This window comes from Carassius gibelio, chromosome B23 (assembly GCF_023724105.1).
Source record: "Carassius gibelio isolate Cgi1373 ecotype wild population from Czech Republic chromosome B23, carGib1.2-hapl.c, whole genome shotgun sequence".
Taxonomy (NCBI): Eukaryota; Metazoa; Chordata; class Actinopteri; order Cypriniformes; family Cyprinidae; genus Carassius; species Carassius gibelio.
The window spans coordinates 4,638,792-4,659,287 of NC_068418.1; the positions used below are offsets into that span (position 1 = coordinate 4,638,792).

At 37.5% G+C, this 20,496-nt stretch overlaps 1 protein-coding gene across 1 annotated transcript; it reads left to right on the forward strand.

Annotated features, from left to right (window-relative positions):
* Positions 1 to 1,057: 1,057 nt before the first annotated feature.
* kcnk15 (potassium channel, subfamily K, member 15) lies at positions 1,058 to 9,453 on the forward strand. Its single transcript, XM_052593518.1, has 2 exons — positions 1,058 to 1,742; positions 4,688 to 9,453. The coding sequence occupies exons 1-2, from the start codon at positions 1,454 to 1,456 to the stop codon at positions 5,611 to 5,613; spliced, it is 1,215 nt and encodes a 404-aa protein (XP_052449478.1). The 5' UTR covers positions 1,058 to 1,453; the 3' UTR covers positions 5,614 to 9,453.
* Positions 9,454 to 20,496: the final 11,043 nt, after the last annotated feature.

A 20,496-nucleotide genomic window follows, 5' to 3' on the forward strand; every position in this document is an offset into this window, starting at 1 on the left:
ACGGAAGCTAACTGTAAAAAACTAGATTAGTGGCAATGCCAGTATTTAAACGTAAAATCAAGAAAAATAAATAAAACAACAATACCCCACCCCAACAAACAGTCAGCTTTCCATTGTGCTTTGTGTCACCATTGTGCTGGAGAGTAGAGCCTGTGTTTAATTAAAGGACGGACAGAGAAGCACTGATGTTATTCTGCTTGTTGCTTTATTTAAATGCAGTAATTGTGTAGTTACTGATGCAATGTGAATCTCATATATCTCTGATAATTTCAATTATACATGCATGTATGCTGCTGTTTTCTGCAAGATATTTACATTTAATATATATTTTCTACACATGATAGCCCTAACAAGCCACAATGCTTTAGGACTAAATCCATCTTTCAGTAGACATGTGCAGGTGTGCTCTATTGCTTGTAATTGTATTAGTTAGCTTAGCCAGTATTTTAAGTTATGCAGCTAACATGGTTGTGTAAAAAAATATCAAAAATCCAAATATTTACTAATCTAAACTAATCTGGGAGTTTATCATTTAGACCCTTTATGGTCTTGAGTGACAATGCTAACTGTGGACTTACATGATCCACTGACATTTAACAACCAGAAACCTAACCAAGGTTTATATATATATATATATATATATATATATATATATATATATATATATATATATATATATATATATATATATAGTAACTTTATTTTCAGGTGTCCTTGTTACACATGTAATTACGATTATAATAACAATGAATAATCATAATAACATGCAAGTAACCATAATCCTTACCATATAGTAAGTACATGTAGTTAATTAATATTACTCCGTACTTAAAAATGGTATAATTACACTGTACAGAATAAAGAGTAACCCTTTTAATTCATTTATTTTTTATTTTTTATTTTTTATTATTATTTTGCTCGAAAATACGCTTTTTAAAGAATATCCTTCTGCTGATGAAATGTCATTCGTTTTATAATGAATACAATGGCATTCATACACAAGTGTCCAAAAACCGTTGTGCTCTGGAGCTCTGTTGAGACAGCGGCGAGAGCAGCGCTTCAGCACCGCGGACAGCGCTCCGCACTCAGCTCACTGCTGCCATGAGAACCAGAAGCACACACACCTGCGCTGATGTCTCAGCATGTCTTGTGACTGACTGACTGTGAATGCAGCTGGACTACGAGAGATTTTATTGGTTGTCAGATATGACAGGTTCAGTTTGGAAACCTCCTTCGCACGATTTGCGCAGACCAGGAAGACAGGAGAGCTCAGTTATTTTGATCTCTACGACACACCTTATTTGACTAGGGAAGAAATCGAAAACACGAACACGACGGCCTCTGTTTTGCTTCCGACATGCGTCTATGTCGATACCTGGATTCACCATCGCTCAGTGTTTCTTAAATAGAGCGTTTATAGCGATGCACAGTCGCGCAACCTGTTAGACTGAAGATGAAGATGAAGAAGCAGAACGTGCGCACGCTGTCGCTCATCCTCTGCATGTTCTCTTATCTGCTGGTGGGCGCCGCGGTCTTCGACGCCCTGGAGTCCGAGACTGAGAGCGCGCGGAAGCGCATGCTGGAGCAGAAGCGCAGCGATATGAAGAGAAAGTATCGCTTCACCGAGCTCGACTACCGAGAGATCGAGCGAGTGGTGCTGTTGGCGGAGCCACATCGTGCTGGTAGACAGTGGAAATTCGCCGGGTCTTTCTACTTTGCTATAACTGTCATCACCACGATAGGTGAGCGTCAGTGTTTTCGCCTTTGAGGAAAAAAGCAGTATAAGAATTAGTAACTATCGCATGAAACACCATAATCTGCAAACTTAAGTTAAGACTTCAGATTACCGTGTCTTTGTTACATGTTATAACGTTAATTTAGTGTTGCTGTGGCTCAAGTGGTAGAGCATTGCTTTAGCAGCGCAAGGTTGTGGGTTCCTGGGAACACGTTAGGCAAAACTGTTAGCCTGAATGCACTGTAAGTCGCTTTTATTTCGCAAATTAAATTTAATTATTTTATGCATAACTACCTTAAAGTAACCCTAAGCCTTATATTAAGAAGTGGGCCTACACTGTAAAGGAATGTACAGGATTAATAGTAAACAATTTGCAATGAATGCAAGTTATTTTCTGCCAATTTATTGCAAAATGATGCAACCAAATCCTGATGGACTATGTGATATGGTACCAAAGGAAACATACAGTATATGGAGCAATGCTGTGATTGAATGTCCATTCACATTGACGAGCTTTTTTTTCTTTGTTAGTGTTGAATTGTATACAGTGAAGCTTCATCTCAGAGAGCTCAAACCATTTGCTTCCTAATGGCTCAAGTCTGGCAGGCCAGATGTTGTTGTAGTTGTTATTCTACTTGGTTCAATTTTATAAAAAAGCAGAATGTTGCAGATGTGTACTTAACCAATGACTAATGTTTTACCAATGAGTGCATTCAGTTTTCGGCCAGTAGTGGCAATGTAGTGGCACATGATGAAGTCACCGTCAGAGGTCAAGGGAATGTTTAAACGTACTGCCCCTGATTTTGTGCTCTTTGTGAGGAAGAGATATACTGTCCTTTGTTAAGTTGGGAGACATGTCTACTGTCAATCAGGTGCTGCTGATAGAAATGATGTGGACATCATGTAAGAACCATTATCCACTTCCAGCTTATGAATATCTCTTCACCACTCCGTTTTAGAAACTTTGTGAGGCAGGGAAGTGGCAGACTTAATTTCAGAGGCAGAACAGTTGCTGGATCTTCTTTTTGTAAAAAAAAAAAATATATATTATTTGTGTGTGTGTGTGTTTCTTTGAGTTGCTATAAACTCTTTGTTTTAGCTTTGGTGCTTCTTGGGGAATCAATCCACCAGAAAAAAAAACATTGAGGCATTAGTCAGATCAGATAAAGCTTCCATTCTGAGTGGCTGTCAGATTGAATATGATAGTTTTTATGCATGAATTGTTATTTGTTTGCATGTTAGTTTATATGTTATTTATTGGTTTAGTTAATTTTTTTTTCTGAAAGTATACTTGATTTTCAGTGTAAGAAAGTGCTGAATAAATGTAAGAAATGCAGTGTTTTATGAAAATGGATATCCATTTCATAATTTGAATTCAAAAGTGAATGATATAGTGAGCTATTAAAGGTACATCTGTGTGTTAATTGTGACTACTACCTTGACAGATTCACAGACAAGGCTTAAGCCTAGTCCTAGACTAAAATGTAAGTCTGAGCTGTTTCAACTGAAAGGAACCGATCTTAAAACATGTCAGTGCTTTGGTTTTGTCTCAAGATGCACACCAGTAATGTTTTTTTTTTTTTTTTTGCACATTTATAAAAAAAATGACTTGAGTGTCCGAATTGAACTATGGCCTAGGATGGCTTAGTCCAAGCCTTGTCTTTGAAAGCAGGCCTAAGTCGTCCATTTTCACATCTGTGTGTTTGTGCAGCATGATGTAAACAACTTTCATCACACTTTTTTAATGTCAATTAATTTTTTCCCATGTAGATTAATAGCAATGTGCTGCAGAAATCTTACTTTCATAGTATTTCATGATAAGTAGGCGATATTGTAAATCTACATAAAATATTATTGTGATATACTGGGAAAAGTGTGCACCTGTACCATAAACCACAGCACAGACCACTGCTAACACCACAGCCATTTACTGCAGGGAATTCACATGATAAAGCTGTCAGTAACCAAACAGACACAAGAATGGCAAATTCACCTGCTATTTTACACTGAAATCAAACTAAATATTAACTAATATTTCTCAGTATGCTCTAAGAAATGTACTGCAAAACCTCCACTACTTTACGGCCAATTGTAGTCTGCAGAAATACTGCAAATAAGCAGATTTCTGTAAAACTCACTGTAAAAATTTTTTTTTACAATATTGGAAAGCACAAACAATATCACCCTGCAATTCTATAGTAGATTTGTATGAGGGCACTCAGCATTATAATGGTTTATTTTGTAACATTATTTTTACATGAACATGTTGCTGAGTGTGACCTTGGTGGTGCTTTGTATGTCACCTAAAGTCTGTGCACCTTTAGATGAGGCTTATTTCAAGGAATATGTTTTCACAAATGCGTTATGCATCTCAGAAACATTTGTTAAAGTTGCTCTTGGCTTTGCCATAAGTATTATACAGATCATCTCATAATGCAGAAAAATTTGGTTATATGTTTTATTTTAATCAAGTAATGTCATTTATAGTTTTATGAGAGAAAATCACTAATTCAAGTAAAATCCCTTAACCCACATTTACTTCCATGTCAAATTCTGAATGTTTTTGAATCTAATGTTGCTGAAGCATTAACAGCCCATGCGTGGTTCCAACCTCACGGGTTTGGTATGCTATGCTGTGTTTTGGCCTTACTGTACAGTCACTGCATGTTCCTCCAAGACCTTGCTCTAAATTCTATCATAAACTCTTAACATCAGAGAATACATACCATAAGTTTAATAATACAGGCTGTTTAAATAATCAACACTGCAATTTGGTTCTTATTCGACTGTAGCAAGGAAATCTTTTTTTTTTTTTTTTTTTAATAAAACATAACCAGATGTTTGTCAGTCTATCCTCTCTCAGTTCAATGTCTTCAAAGCATGGGTTTCAAACAGCATTGCCATGATCTCATGGGCTGATCTAAGTTGTCTCTTGTGGGTGTTTTTGTGCAGGTTACGGGCACGCGGCCCCTGGCACAGACGCAGGGAAGGTCTTCTGCATGTTCTATGCGGGTCTGGGCATCCCACTCACGCTGGTGATGTTCCAGAGTCTGGGTGAAAGGATGAACACCTTCGTCCGTTACCTCCTCAGCCACATCAAGAAGTGCCTAGGGCTGCATCGCACTGAGATCTCCATGGAAAACATGGTGTTGGTGGGGTTCCTGTCTTGCTTGGGAACTCTGTGTGTGGGGGCCGCTGCCTTCTCACACTTTGAGGGCTGGACCTTCTTTCACGCGTACTACTACTGTTTCATCACCCTCACCACCATCGGCTTTGGCGACTTCGTGGCTCTTCAGAAGAAGGAGGACCTCCAGGAGAAGACCCCTTACGTGGTCTTTAGCTTCATGTACATCCTCGTGGGTCTGACTGTGATCGGAGCCTTCCTCAACTTGGTTGTATTGAGGTTCCTCACTATGAATAGTGAGGACGAGAAGCGGGATGCACAGGAGCGGGCCTCGCTGAAGAGGGGCCGTAACCTCACGGCCATGAGTTTGGGGCAGGAAAATCACTGCCACAGCAACCTGTTCTTGCCCATAGAGGAGGGTACCAGCTGTACCAACCTCATCCTGTCGCCGTCAGAGGAGCGTGGGCTCTACTCGCCTCTGCCCCTGCCCTTAAACGCCAGCCAGTCTCGGTCCCAGTTGAGCTTGTTTTGCTGCTGTGTCTGCTATCACCTGGGCCTCTGCCACAGCTCGGCCCTGTCCCCAAACAAGTGCCCTGAATGCAACATCAACTCAGTGTACAACAACTCCGTTTCCTACAAGATAGAAGGTGGCTCCTCAACCAGGAACGATACGGTTGTGTCCTCTCCAGGCAGCACGCTCTCTCCAGGGCTCAGCCTCAGATATTTGCCACACTTCAGGAGGAAGTCATTGTAATGGGGAAGAACTTTGAAGCATCTGGTTTAGATAGCGAGAACGCTGTGAGAACATATATTTTGTAGCACGAGTTAGCACTAAAGATAAGTGAGGATGTTGAGGACATGCTATTATAATCAGGGTTGGGGAGTAGCAGAGCACATTTAAAACACAAAATATGAGTAACTGTGTTTCATTATAGTTACATATTCAATGGGTGGTAGTCAAATTATAGTTAAATTTAAAATTTAAAAATTTAATTTATGCATTTAGCAGACGCTTTTATCCAAAGCGACTTACAGTGCATTCAGGCTATCAATTTTTACCTATCATGTGTTCCCGGGGAATCAAACCCCCAACCTTGCGACATCCCCAACCTTTAGTTACATCTAAAAAGTATTTTAGGAGACTAAAGTGATTACTTTGAATTTTAATGTCATTTTTGTCAATAGTGGAAACAGCAATTGGTGATTCTCCAAATCTGACGGTCTTCAAAAGCATCCTAAGATACATGCAAAATATGCAACATTGTATTCATTTGAACAAAATTAGAGGGATCATAAAAATTGCATGTTATTTTTACTTAGTACTATCCCAAATAAGCGATTTCACACAACAAATGTTTAGATACTGTATTCCACAAGACAAAATAACTGAATTTCTAGAAACTGTAGGACTATTGCCATGTTTTGTGATTGCTGTTTATGAGTCCTGTTTGTCCTGATCAGTTCTTCTGCCCACTGTTCTTGAGAAAAATCCACCAGCTCTTCACTTTCTCAGGTTTTCCAGCATCTTCTGCTGTCCAACAATGACTGTACTTTTCACACTGAGGGCAGTTGAGGGACTCGTACACAACTATTACAAAACGTGAAAACATTTGCTGATGCTCAAGTCAAGTCAAGTCACCATTATTTATATAGCTCTATTAATAATACAGATCGTGTCAGCGCAATTGAACAGCATTAAATAGGAAAATAATGTGTCAATAAAGCAAAAAGAAAGTTCATCATTGAATTCAGTTATGTCATCTCTGTTCAGTTAAATAGTGTCTGTGCATTTATTTGCAATCAAGTCAACGATATCGCTGTAGATGAAGTGACCCCAACTAAGCAAGCCAGAGGCGACAGCGGCAAGGAACCGAAACTCCATCGGTGACAGAATGGAGAAAAAAAACCTTGGGAGAAACCAGGCTCAGTTGGGGGGCCAGTTCTCCTCTGACCAGACGAAACCAGTAGTTCAATTCCAGACTGCAGCAAAGTCAGATTGTGCAGAAGAATCATCTGTTTCCTGTGGTCTTGTCCTGCTGGGCATCTGCTACCGTCTAGGAGACAAGTCTGCATTTTTCCTTAAGAAGGAAACAGTACTCAAAGAGCGGGGTTTAAAATTTTGAACAGAATGATTTCTTATTTTGTTTCAAGATTATTTAGAATCGAATACTTACTAATTTCCCAGAAAGACAAACTAAGTACAATTTAATGCATCGTGCTGCCTTCTTGAGCATCAGTAAATACCCTTTTTATTTTATTTTTCAATTGTCTGCACTTTTTCCTTTTTAAGAAATGTTGTGGAAAACTCATTTTGTTAAAAATGATATGCAGAGGAAACCAAACTCCTATGTTTTGTAGATGTCCTTTTTCTCCAGAGGACCTTTTTGTTACATAATTACAAAGCATTCAAAAATTTGTTATTCATACATTGAAAAAAACAAAGAAGAAAAAAAAAATCCCAACCCTGACTGTAATGTCAAAGGAGATACTTATGGCAACCATAACAATCTCTTAAAATCTAAATGTTGTTCGTTACAGCACATACAAAAAGATGATTCAATCTTCTCAAACTTTTAAATGTCCGCTGTATTGAACTAGGAACTGCGCAAGTGCATAAAATGTAACGACATGCAATGTTTTTAAATGAGGTGAGGTGTGATGATTGAAAAATGTGAGGTTTGCTGAGAGACAGATCTTCCCATCATTGTGCCTTTGAGCAAGACCCTGAAGCTCCTGGAGGAGACGATTGCTCTATGGCCATTCACTTCACTCATCAAATACATCTCAATCTTGTGTGCTCAGAAACAGAAGTCAATCATATCAGTATGAATGTGCACAATTGGGAAAAAATCATATTTGTTTTCAGTATTCAAGTATGTGCATGTTTTGGTTGTAATGCTTGCCCAATATATGACGATTAATCCCTTTGCCTATGCTTATTAAGTTACAGTGTTTTATTGTTATTGTTTTTCAGTAGTTTAGCATGTAACCAAGACAGGAAAAGTATGACCAAATCAATGCAGAAATGAAACTGAACTCTCTGGTCTACAGGAGACGTTCATTTTGAAAGTCCAAATTTTAAATTCTCATCCAAATAATTTTGACAATGAGTTTACAATTACAAACCCTCAGAAAGATGTTTTCAATTATATGATTAAGGAGAGCCATTTACTGTAAATTAAATTTCAATTAACTTTTATGGTAAACAATTGTAAACAAATAAACAGTTGAACACTTCCTGATTTTCATTTGTAACTTATGCCAGTCCATTTAAAGACTGAAAAATGCAAGAACTGTTGTCAGAGTGACTTTACTGAATGTATGAAGTGTTTTTCAAACATAGAGCGTAGAACAGCAGGTGAATCGACCAATGAAATCAAAGCAGGGGAGGGACTACGACAGACACAGTTAAATACAGTACTTTTTGCTATATGTTGCACTGTTGCATGTTATTAACTACTTCAAGTATTTGCTATTTATATTGTTAAACTTTCAACAGCGAAGTGAGTTGTATACAAGGCTATATTAGAACATTGATGTTTATTGTGTACTTAACTTGCAACCTTTTGGGACAAGTGTAGTTTGTTGTCACGTTTGGTCTGGAGATGACATGGCTGGCTTTTAAAAAAAAAAAAAAATAATCCTTAATTTATATGAGGTTTATGGCCCAGGTGAAAGAACACAACTGGAAACCATGACATATACTAAATAATAAGTTTAACATTTGATGTATTCCTCTTTCGAGCAGCAGCCATTAGGAGGTTAATTGTCTATTTAAAAAAAATTTTTGAAGGAATTTTATAATGAACAGATGAGCTGAAATAGACTGAAAGCATAGGAAGGAATATATTTGTTCCTAATATGTCTACTATCACTGTACATAGCAGTCAGATGACACAAGCACTCACTCTCACAGAAGAACTGTTCGTCACCGTCTTCAAACACATATGAAAGCCTTTTTTATGTTTGCTTATGTTTATGTGTATAGTAAATCATAAATCTGGTTCTGTTTGCCATCACACCTTGACTTGTGCTTATCTGTAAAAAGTATTACAAATCCATAAACTGTCTCAGAACACAAGGAAACCAGGGATGACAATTCATTTATCTTTCATTTTTATCAATTTAATTAAAGTCCATATATTACAGAACAGTGAAGATGGAGATGTAAGATATTTGTTAAAATGATCTCAAATGTCTTTACAATTGTGCTAAATATGTTTTCACATAAGTGTATATACTACATATGCATTACTCAATGCATATGTAAGGGGGAAAGGGGAAGTCGTGGCCTAATGGTTAGAGGGTTGGACTCCCAATCGAAGGGTTGTGGGTTCTAGTCTCGGGCCGGCAGGAATTGTGGGTGGGGGGAGTGCATGAACAGTTCTCTCTCCACCTTCAATACCACGACTTAGGTGCCCTTGAGCAAGGCATCGAACCCCCAACTGCTCCCCGGGCGCTGCAGCATAAATGATGCCCACTGCTCCGGGTGTGTGTTCACAGTGTGTGTGTGTGTGTGTGTGTGTGTGTGTGTGTGTTTACTGCTCTTTGTGTGTGCATTTCGGATGGGTTAAATGCAGATTGTTTGTGCAGAATGGTTTAAAAGCTGTTTAACAGCCAGTGATAATTCTCTTTAATGTCAATTTGCCAGTTTTTGAGTGTGCTATCCACTAATGGGTGAATCCATCTTAACCCCCCCCATTAAAAATGTTTTTACATTTTTTATTTATTTATATTTTTTTAGGTTTGAGTCAGAGCAACAGTAAGGCATGAAAATGTCTATATCCTAAACATTCAGTCCCTAAAACATGATGAGAACAACACCGCACAGGCATGTCACGCATTAAACTGTTGAAGAACATCGTAACTATATAAATGTGCATGAGGAAATCTGTATACAGCTCATTGTGCGTAAAATTTGAACTTTGGCTATTTGTCTGCAATTTTGTGTTCCCTTCGATTAAAATGTATAATTACAGTATTTAATATGGAAATAAATAAAACTAAATAAATAAAATAAACATGGAAAATAAACATTAGTATATCCATGGACCTACATTTGGTTCAATAATAATGAACGCAACTTTATAAAACTGAATGTAACTTTTCCAGAAACTATCAAACATATGCCATTACAAAAGAAAAAAACACAATGAAAATGAAAAAAACTAACTCAGTTGCACAAATTGTACAGGCTCTTCAAATATACTTCATTCTTTGTTAATGTTTTTCAAAGATTCGTTTTCGCTGATCTTGGATTCTGAATGCATTGCCACAGATTTCACTTTAGCTTCGCAGTTTTTCGTTTGGTGTTTTGACACAAACCTCTCGTTGGGGCGGGGTTAATAGTGATCTACTCTGATTGGACAGGTGCTCTCTAACCGGGAAGTACAGACTTCACCCAGTGGTGCACATACTGAAAGCTCTCGAAGTGATTAAATCTGGTCTCTAACGCAAACATAATTTTTCACAGACAAAATGAAAGAAATTAATTTTAGGCTCATAGACAGGTTCTACCCTGTAAAGAAGTTTATACAAAGATTTAAATCTGACATTGATCTTACATGCTCTTTTTGTTCGAGTTCTGAAGAAACTGTACACTTATTTTGGTCATGTCACTACACTCAAAAACTTTGGGATGATATTGGTGTGTTTGTCAAGTTAAGATTTTGCCAGGCTTCTCAGTACATATAAAAAACATTATATTTGGGTATTATGACTCTAATAACAAAACTGATATTTTCATTTGTGGAGTCAATTTAAATATTTTCCTTTCACATTCACAAATGCAAATTATCCGACTGTAAACCTGTCTTCTGTTGTCCTAAAAGAAAAGGAAAATATTTGAATGTAATCGCAGTATCTACTCATAAGAAAGCTTTAAGGACTGTTAGAATTTGCTCTGCCTTTGATCTTGTGTATTTTTGTTTAGATTTTGGCCCTCTTTTCTTTAGTTCTATTTTATTCTTTGTTTTTTTGTGGTTGATATTATGTGATGTATGTTTATACTTTTGTATGTTTTTGTTCTCTGCATTAATAAAAAAAGAAAAAGAAAAAAAAAGCTTTCACAGTGATTTGCATGTAATAAACGGCCTTGTATAACTAAATAGGAAAATAATATTTGTCCTTTGATCATCTCAGTCTGTAAAGATGAGCTCTCAGGTGGGACATGGAGCGGCATCATCTTCCTCCTCCACTTGTCCTTCAAAGCAGCTTGTAACACAAGCTTATTTCAAGCTGCCTTGAAGGACAAGAGCTCATCTTTACAGACTGAACGATCGAATGTTAAATAAAATGTTTACATATTTAGTAATACAAATCACCGGGAGAGCTTTTCAATATGCTCGCCACAGAGTGACGTCTGTACTTCCTGGTCAGAGAGCACCTGTCCAATCAGAGTAGATCACTGTTAACCCCGCCCCCAAGATGAGGTTTGTGTCAAAACACCAAACGAAAAACTGCGAAGCTAAAGTGAAATCTGCGGCAATGCATTCAGAATCCACGATTTGCGAAAACCAATCTTTGAAAAACATTAACAAAGAATGAAGTTTATTTGAAGAGCCTGTAAAATTTGTGCAACTGAGTTAGTTTTTTTCACTTTCATTGTGTTTTTCTTCTTTTGTAATGGCATATGTTTGATAGTTTCTGGAAAAGTTACGTTCAGTTTTATAAAGTTACGTTCATTATTACTGAACCAAATGTAATTCCATAATCATCCACCAATTCAGACAATCGACAAAACTTAAAGTGCAAAATAAACAAATAATTCCAGAAAAAAGCAAAAGTATCAAAGACTTCAGTGTGCTGGTATAGAAAATAATATATCCTATATGATAAAAGTAGGATTAAAAAACAATTTTTAATTTAGCAAAAATCTCATTTATTTGATTACGTTTATAGAGTTTGATTTTGATTCTGTAGCAAGCCCCTGAGACAGGGCTGGTGGAGAATCCTCTGTTTTTCCAGCGTCCAGTGTAAAGAGGGATGCACAAAAAAACTGCCCCAAATATTAGTCATGTCTCTTTATTGCTGATAGTTTCCATACTGACCCTTTGTGGAGAAAAATAAAAATAAATACATAATGGCATTTACTAAAAGACATGAGTCCCTGGCCGAAACTCTCTCATTACTGGGCTGGGTGGCTTCGTGCTCACCAGTTCAAAAGAGTATGACCTCTGTGACGGAGCGGCTGGGCCTGGCTGTATGGAGCGGTATTCAATTCAATTCAAGTTTCAATTCAAGTTTATTTGTATAGCGCTTTTTACAATACAAATCGTTACAAAGCAACTTTACAGAAAATTATGTTTCTACAATATTTAGTAGTAGCTTATGGTAGTGACTGTCAGTTTGTGCATGTTTGACAGGATTTTTAGAAAAAATTAATACAAGACGTAGTCAGCTAGACGATGAACATTATTAATATTATTAATTAATTATTGTTATATGATGCAGTCACACCTGTAGCAATATTTGTAAGTTCTGTTTGTTGATTCAGGGTTAGCATCATCTGAGGTCCTCTGAGGGTCAGCATCATCTCTTCTCAGGTGTTCTGGATCCAGACTGGAGCTTGTGTAAATCCTAGTTACGTGGCAAAACATAGAAACAAAATAGAAACATCATTAGCATAGCTGCTGATCCAACAAACTAAAATTAGTTTAACCCAAGCTAATGAATAAAGATGCACATTTTATCAGGTGCAACTACGCTCACAATTTAATAGATACATTATTCGAATGCTTGGCGAAAGAGAAGCATTTTTAATCTAGATTTAAACAGAGAGAGTGTGTCTGAACCCCGAACATTATCAGGAAGGCTATTCCAGAGTTTGGGAGCAAAATGTGAGAAAGCTCTACCTCCTTTAGTGGACTTTGCTATCCTAGGAACTACCAAAAGTCCAGCGTTTTGTGACCTTAGGGTGCGTGATGGGTTATAGTGTGGTAGAAGGCTAGTTAGGTATGCAGGAGCTAAACCTTTAGGACCTTATAGCTAAGTAATGATAATTTGTAACTGATACGGAACTTAATAGGTAGCCAGTGCAGAGACTGTAAAATTGGGGTAATATGATCATATTTTCGTGACCTGCTGAGGACTCTAGCTGCTGCATTTTGGACTACCTGTAGCTTGTTTATTGAAGAAGCAGGACAACCACCTAGAAGTGTATTACAATAGTCCAGTCTAGAGGTCATGAATGCATGAACTAGCTTTTCTGCATCAGAAACAGATAACATGTTTCGTAGCTTGGCAATGTTTCTAAGATGGAAGAATGCAGTTTTTGTAACATGGGAAATATGATTTTCAAAAGACAAATTGCTGTCTAATATAACTGACTGATTTCTGACTGTAGAGGAAGTAACAGAACATCCGTCTAGTTGCAGATTGTAATCTACAAGATTCTGTGTAGTGTTTTTTGGTCCAATAATTAATATCTGTCTTATCTTAATTTAATTAGAGAAAATTATTTGTCATCCAATCTTTTACATTTTTAACACACTCTGTTAGCTTAGATAATTGGGAAGTTTCATCTGGTCTCGTTGAGATATATAGCTGAGTATCATCAGCATGGTGGAAGCTAATTCCGTATTTTCTAATAATATTACCAAGGGGCAACATGTGTATTGAAAATAGAAGGGGACCTAGGACGGATCTTTGTGGCACTACATATTTTACTGATGATAAATCAGATGACACCCCATTTAAAGGTCCCGTTTTACGCGCTTTTTTGAAGCTTTGATTGTGTTTACAATGTGCAATATAACATGTGTTCATGTTTCGCGTGTAAAAAAACACAGTATTTTTCACACAGTTCACCTATCTGTATACTGCTGTTTTCACTGTCATAAAAACGGGCTGATGACTTCCTTGGTCTATGAAGCCTCTCTTTCAGAAATACGTAACGAGTTCTGATTGGGCCAGCGGTTCCTGTGCTGTGATTCGACAGCAGCTTAGAGCAGACTGACCTCCTGGTAACGTGATTGGGCTAGAACGCACGTGCTGGAGATGTATTTATAATCACAGGAGCGTTTTTACTGACGAGATGCGCATGAAAACCGCATTTGTTTTTTTGCACAGCCCTAATATCTAGTTAAAAAAGCTAAACAGCGTTGCCCTTTGTGTAATAAGTTACAGAAACTGTAAAACGCACCAACTTAAATAATAAAATACACTTACCAGTTGTGGTCCATAAACAACGCCTTCTCCAGACAAAGAGGGAACTGCTCCATCTTTCAAGAATAATCTTTGTGCAAATCCAGCATTAAAATGATTGAGATTGAGAAAGTTGACCTCAGCAAGCTGTCCTCAGCAAAAAATGAGCTGCACATAGTTTTACATGTGCATTATAATTTTCGGGAACCGAGTTAAACATAAATTGTAACCATTAATGTCAAAGTACAGCGTTCCTGGGAAGCCCAAACAAAGGTGATTGGACTCAGAGATGAAAAAAAACAGCGTTTCAACGACATGGCGATAAAAACAAACAGCTCTTCCTTCTTCTCCGTCGGAGCGCAACAAGGCCACGCCCCCTGTTTGTGAATTCATGTGGGTGGTGGTTAGTCAAAAAAACTGTTTTAGTGATGTCATTACTACAGGAACTAGAGGGATGTAGTCCAAACGGGTCATGTTTTTTTAGGCGAATTCTGTTAAATCAAATATCTCGCTTGGCATTGAACTTTGAGCTTTAGAATTTTACAGATATTATTTATACTCTAACAACAACATTACACACTAACTAAAGTTTAAAACATGGAATCACGAAGAAGGGGACCTTTAAGTAAACAAAATGGTAGCGATCGGACAGGTAGGATCTAAACCATCTTAGAACCTGCCCTTGAATACCTGTATAGTTTTGTAATCGATCTATGAGTATGTCATGATCTATGGTGTCGAACGCTGCACTAAGTAGAGCTGAAGATCTTTGCCCGAACCCGACGGGACCCGTTCGGTGGAGTTCGGGCTTAATTTCTATCATCTTACGCGGGCTCGGGCCGGGCTCAGGCTTGCGCTCCGGTTTGCGAGGTAAAAGAGCGGTCATGTGATGTGTTTCGATTAGTGCGAGAAAGATGCTAAAATGAATGCTGAGCAGGTGTAACGGAGGCTTGCCTCTGGTGATTACGTTTTGGTTGCACCAGCAACTAAAGCAAACTCTGAGGTGTGGAGAAGTTTTGACCGTTTATAATGAGAATAATGAGTGAATAATGACGCACCATCAGTAAGCGCAGGAGCGTGCTGAAGACATCTACAGTGGATTCAATCATTTTCCTCCACAAAAACATGTAGACCTAGCCTAATCTCTGTGAGTAAAGGTTTTTCAAATGATAACTAAATATTCATTGAGTCTTAAATGCATAATGTTGGCACTATTCTTTTATTAAATAAAGCAAATTTTATTTCTTTATTCCAACTTCCATGTGGTCTAGTCTACGTTAGTTATGAGTAAATTATGTTAAAACATGAATAAATTGCTCATTGTTGGCAAAAGGCAAAAGAGCTGTGTGCGTGCGCACATTTGAATAATGTCGGGCTGTAAACGGGTTCGGGCTTTAAAAAAGCTGTCAATCAAAATGTACTTGTCGGGCTCGGGCCGAAACCTGTTGGGCTCGGGTCCCGTCGGGCCTAACTTTTAAGGCCCGATTACAGCTCTAGCACTAAGATCAAGTAAGACTAGAAATGAGATGCAGCCTTGATCTGATGCAAGGAGCAGGTCATTTGTTATTTTAACAAGTGCAGTTTCTGTGCTATGGTGGGGCCTAAAACCTGACTGAAATTCTTCATACAGATCATTTTTATGCAGGAAGGTGCTCATTTGAGCAGACACAACTTTTTCTAAAAAATTTTACATAAATGGAAGATTTGAAATTAATTTGCCAGTACACTAGGATCTAGTTTTGGTTTCTTAATAAGAGGCTTGATAACCGCCAGCTTGAATGGTTTTGGGACGTGACCTAAAGATAATGACGAGTTAATGATATTGAGAAGCGGTTCTTCGGCTACAGGTAACAACTCTTTCAGTAATTTAGTGGGTACAGGATCTAATAAACATGATGTTGGTTTAGATACAGTGATTAGTTTATTTAGCTCTTCCTGCCCTATTTTTGTAAAGCACTGCAGTTTATCTTTGGGTGCGATGGATAAAACTGAAGTGTTAGATGCTGTAGAATCTACATTCACTATTGTATTTCTAATGTTATCTATTTTATCGGTGATAAAATTCATAAAGTCATTACTATTTAACCTTGGTGGAATATTTGAATCAGGTGGCGTTCTGTAATTTGTTAATTTAGCCACTGTGCTAAATAAAAACCTTGGATTGTTTTGGTTAGTTTTGGAGTTTGTGTATATGCTCGGCCCTAGCAGTTTTTAGAGCCTGTCTATAGCTGGACATACTGTTTTTCCATGCAATTCTAAAAACTTCTAAGTTAGTTTTTCTCCATTTGCTTTCAAGACTATGAGTTACTTTCTTGAGAGTTAATTTCTTTTTCAATTTGATGGGGGCAACAGTTTGTAATGTATTAGAGAAAATAGTGCCCATGTTGTCAGTCATTTCGTCTAATTCATGTGTATTTTTGGGTACAAATAGCAGTTGAGATAGATCAGGCAGGTTATTTGCGAATCTTTCTTTGGTGGCTGGAAAAATAGTTCTGCCCAGACATTATCGCTGAGACATATAGTTAATATCAGTGATAAGCAGCATGCACGATACAAGGAAATGGTCTGTAATATCATCACTTTGAGATACAATATCTATAGCAGTAAGATCGATTCCATGCGATATCATTAAATCTAGTGTATGATTAAAACGATGAGTGGGCCCGGTGACATTTTGCTTGACTCCAAAAGAGTTTATTAGGTCAGTAAACGCAAGTCCTAATGTATCATTTGTATTATCAACGTGAATATTAAAATCTCCCATGATTAGCGCCTTATCAACTGTAACTAGAAGGTCTGAGAGGAAATCTGCAAATTCTTTTAGGAATTCTGTATACGGCCCTGGTGGTCAATACACAGTAGCCAGAGCAAGAGATACAATATATTTATTTTGCATATCTGACAGTGTAACATTAAGCAGAAGTATTTCGAATGAGTTAAACCTGTATCCTGTTTTCTGGGTAACATTGAGAATATCACTATATATTGTTGCAACACCCCAGCCACGACCAGTCTGACGGGGCTCATGCTTATAACAGTAGTTTGGTGGAGTTGACTCATTTAGACCAAAATAATCATTTGGTTTTGCCAGGTTTCAGCCAAGCAGAGTACATCAAAACTATTATCTGTGATCATTACATTTACAATAACTGCTTTTGGTGTGAGTGATCTAATATTTATGAGCCCTAACATTAAAAATTGTTTTTGTTCATTTACTGTACATTTTTCTGGTTTAATTGCGATAAGATTTTTTCTAGATCTGACATTATATTTATATTTTGACCTGACTATTCGGGGAACAGACACAGTCTTAATAGTTTTTACAGTCCAAGTACTTTTATCATTTAAGTGGGTGGAACAAAACTCATCATAATGGTTATTTGAGAATTGTCTTACTAGTCACATGGAGCGAAGTGTCCTGGAGATGTTGTCAGAAAGCAGCTCCGCTCTGATTTTGCTGGGGTGTAATCCATCAGCGCGAAACAGCCTAGGACGCTCCCAGTATGATGGGTATGATGGGTACTGCTGACTCTGGCCCTGCTGATACTGAGATGAGCCGCCCTGCCCTGCACCTTTAGAGCCAAACAGCACAATTCGCTGTATATCATCTGTAGGGATCAATTAATACTGAATGAAATCGATGTAATCTGATGTGTTCTGTTACCGTATCCCTGAGGATGAGAGCTGTAGCTGGCTTGGGATGGGTACTGCTGTTGACTGAATGTCTGGTGCGTCCCAGAGCCTTTTTGGTATGGTGTCTGCTGTTGGCTGTACTGAGTTTCCTGAAACATTATTGAGATCATGCATGAAGGGAGAACTAATATATATATATATATATATATATATATATATATACTGTATGTTAAACCGTGGTCATACAAATGTTAACCAATACACACAAAAAAACAAAATTACACTTTTACTATAATAAAACCATGGTTATTTTCCTAACCCTAACCCAACATTCAGAGAGTAGTTACATTTTAATTTGTACATTCTAATTGAATTTATGTGGCACGAGTATGGTTTTGAGTGATTCTTTAAAATAACACTTATTAAACATGTTTGATTATTTATTTTTATTGTGTCATTCTAATTGTAAAAAAAAAAAGTTTGGCTGAATGATAAAAGTGAATGATAAAGTGAATGCATGGCCACCAGCTATGCAAAAAAATCTTGGTAACATCTATGAAGCCCATATTTATAATACATGATGTGTATTCTAAAGGCAATATAATTAATGCATAATAAAAATATATTAACTCATGAATATTCATAAGAACTATTTTAATATTTACTAATTTGTGGTAATAGCTTTTAAGAGTGATGATTTATAACATGTTGCATCCACTTTTACAATCGATTATATTTCTCAGTTAGAATGTATTAGAAGTCTCATATCTTGCCATTTTTCTGATTCTACTTAAAAGCAATCAAAGAACACCAAGTATATAATATATTTTTTTTCTTCTATCAAAAAGCCATAAGATCAGAAAACCAGTCAGTTGAATGTGTAATGTGACACATTTGCTTTGAACTATTTTTTATTGTATTATCACTGTGATGGTAACCTTTAGACAGCTGTTGATAAGTAACTCTGTAAGTCATCTTTATTTATATAGTGCTTTAAATAAACCCAATTGTGTCAAAGCAACTGAACAACATTAGGAAAACAGTGTGTCAACAATGCAAAATGACAGTTAAATGCAGTTCATCATTGAATTCAGTTATGTCATCTCTGTTCAGTTTAAAAAGTGTCTGTGCATTTATTTGCAATCAAGTCAACGATATCGCTGTAGATGAAGTGACCCCAACTAAGCAAGCCAGAGGCGACAGTAGCAAGGAACCGAAACTCCATCGGTGACAGAATGGAGAAAAAAACCTTGGGAGAAACGAGGCTCAGTTGGGGTCAGTTCTCCTCTGACCAGACGAACCCAGTAGTTCAATTCCAGGCTGCAGCAAAGTCAGATTGTGCAGAAGAATCATCTGTTTCCTGTGGTCGTGTCCTGGTGCTCCTCTGAGACAAGGTCTTTACAGGGGATCTGTATCTGGGGCTCTAGTCAGAAATCATTTTCCTGTTTGGCGCCTAACTCTGGAATAACCTACCTAACATTGTTCGGGAGGCAGACACACTCTTGCAGTTTAAATCTAGATTAGATGCCATTCTTCTAAAGATGTAGCAAGTACATCGGGTGTTATGTTAAGTGTTCCTGGTTCTCCTAATTAATGCAGCCTAAAATTCCTTAACAGATATGGAAGTTTGTAACTACATATCAACTAGTGGTCATTGGATTTTAGTAGGTCTGCTACTGTAAATATATGCGAACACTATTTTGATGGTCAACCAACAGATAAACTGACTAGAAGTTGTGGCAGTGAAAACATTGTGCCACAACATCTTTTCAGTTTACTTGAATTTTTTTCCACTTTGAGTGTTTGGGGTGAACCGTTTCAATTATCAGCGGAAGGAAAGAGGATATAGAAGGAAGGGAGTCATACCAGAGAGTAATTGCATCATCTCAAAGTTTGCAGTAGTGTGGGAGTGATTGTTTGAAGAACACTGCAAGGTGGAAAGATGGCCATTTGTTCAAACAGTGGCTTTCCAAATTACTCCTAAATGTGACACTGCCAGATCATCTGCACTAAAAGTTTTTGTGAAGACCAGTATTGGCTGCTCATTGACCGGTCCGGTTTTTTTAACATTATTTTGTTTCTTATTTGTTCAAACTTGTATTTTTCTTTTTTTCTCATGCCATGGACAATTGTGGAATAAGTCTTCCTTTTGAACCGTATTCTTTCTTTCATCTGTCCATGGGATTTAAATGTTGTAACGGGTGTTTTTGTTGTTGGCTATCCAGGGTTAATTAAATAGAGTTAATTTATGCTAGGGTGGCCACCACCATTACAAAGTTCATCAGCTTATGCTACTATACTAGATTCAACCGTTCTTGAGCATACTAATAAAAGTTAGGTAGCATGTAGTTGCCAAGTTGTTTATAGTCAATTGATCAAGGGGACCATTGAAACAAAATGCAACCCACAAAAAGGTGTAAAAAAAAAATAATTCAGCCCCTGCCCCTGAAAAGGGTCTGTACACATCCCAGATTGTGTATGTAATAACCTAGAACACTGTCTAAGACTTGATGGTTGCTCGGTCAATTCTTCGTCATCAGTTAGGAACCTAGGTGTGCTATTTGATCGCAATCTTTCCTTAGAAAGCCACGTTTCTAGCATTTGTAAAACTGCATTTTTCCATCTCAAAAATATATCTAAATTACGGCCTATGCTCTCAATGTCAAATGCAGAAATGCTAATCCATGCATTTATGACCTCAAGGTTAGATTATTGTAATGCTTTATTGGGTGGTTGTTCTGCACGCTTAGTAAACAAACTACAGCTAGTCCAAAATGCAGCAGCAAGAGTTCTTACTAGAACCAGGAAGTATGACCATATTAGCCTGGTCCTGTCCACACTGCACTGGCTCCCTATCAAA

Coding starts and splice junctions, on each gene's coding strand:
- kcnk15 (XM_052593518.1), top strand. CDS start 1,454: ATGAAGATGAAGAAGCAGAACGTGCGCACGCTGTCGCTCATCCTCTGC. Junction 1,743..4,687: donor AACTGTCATCACCACGATAG/GTGAGCGTCAGT, acceptor GTTTTTGTGCAG/GTTACGGGCACGCGGCCCCT.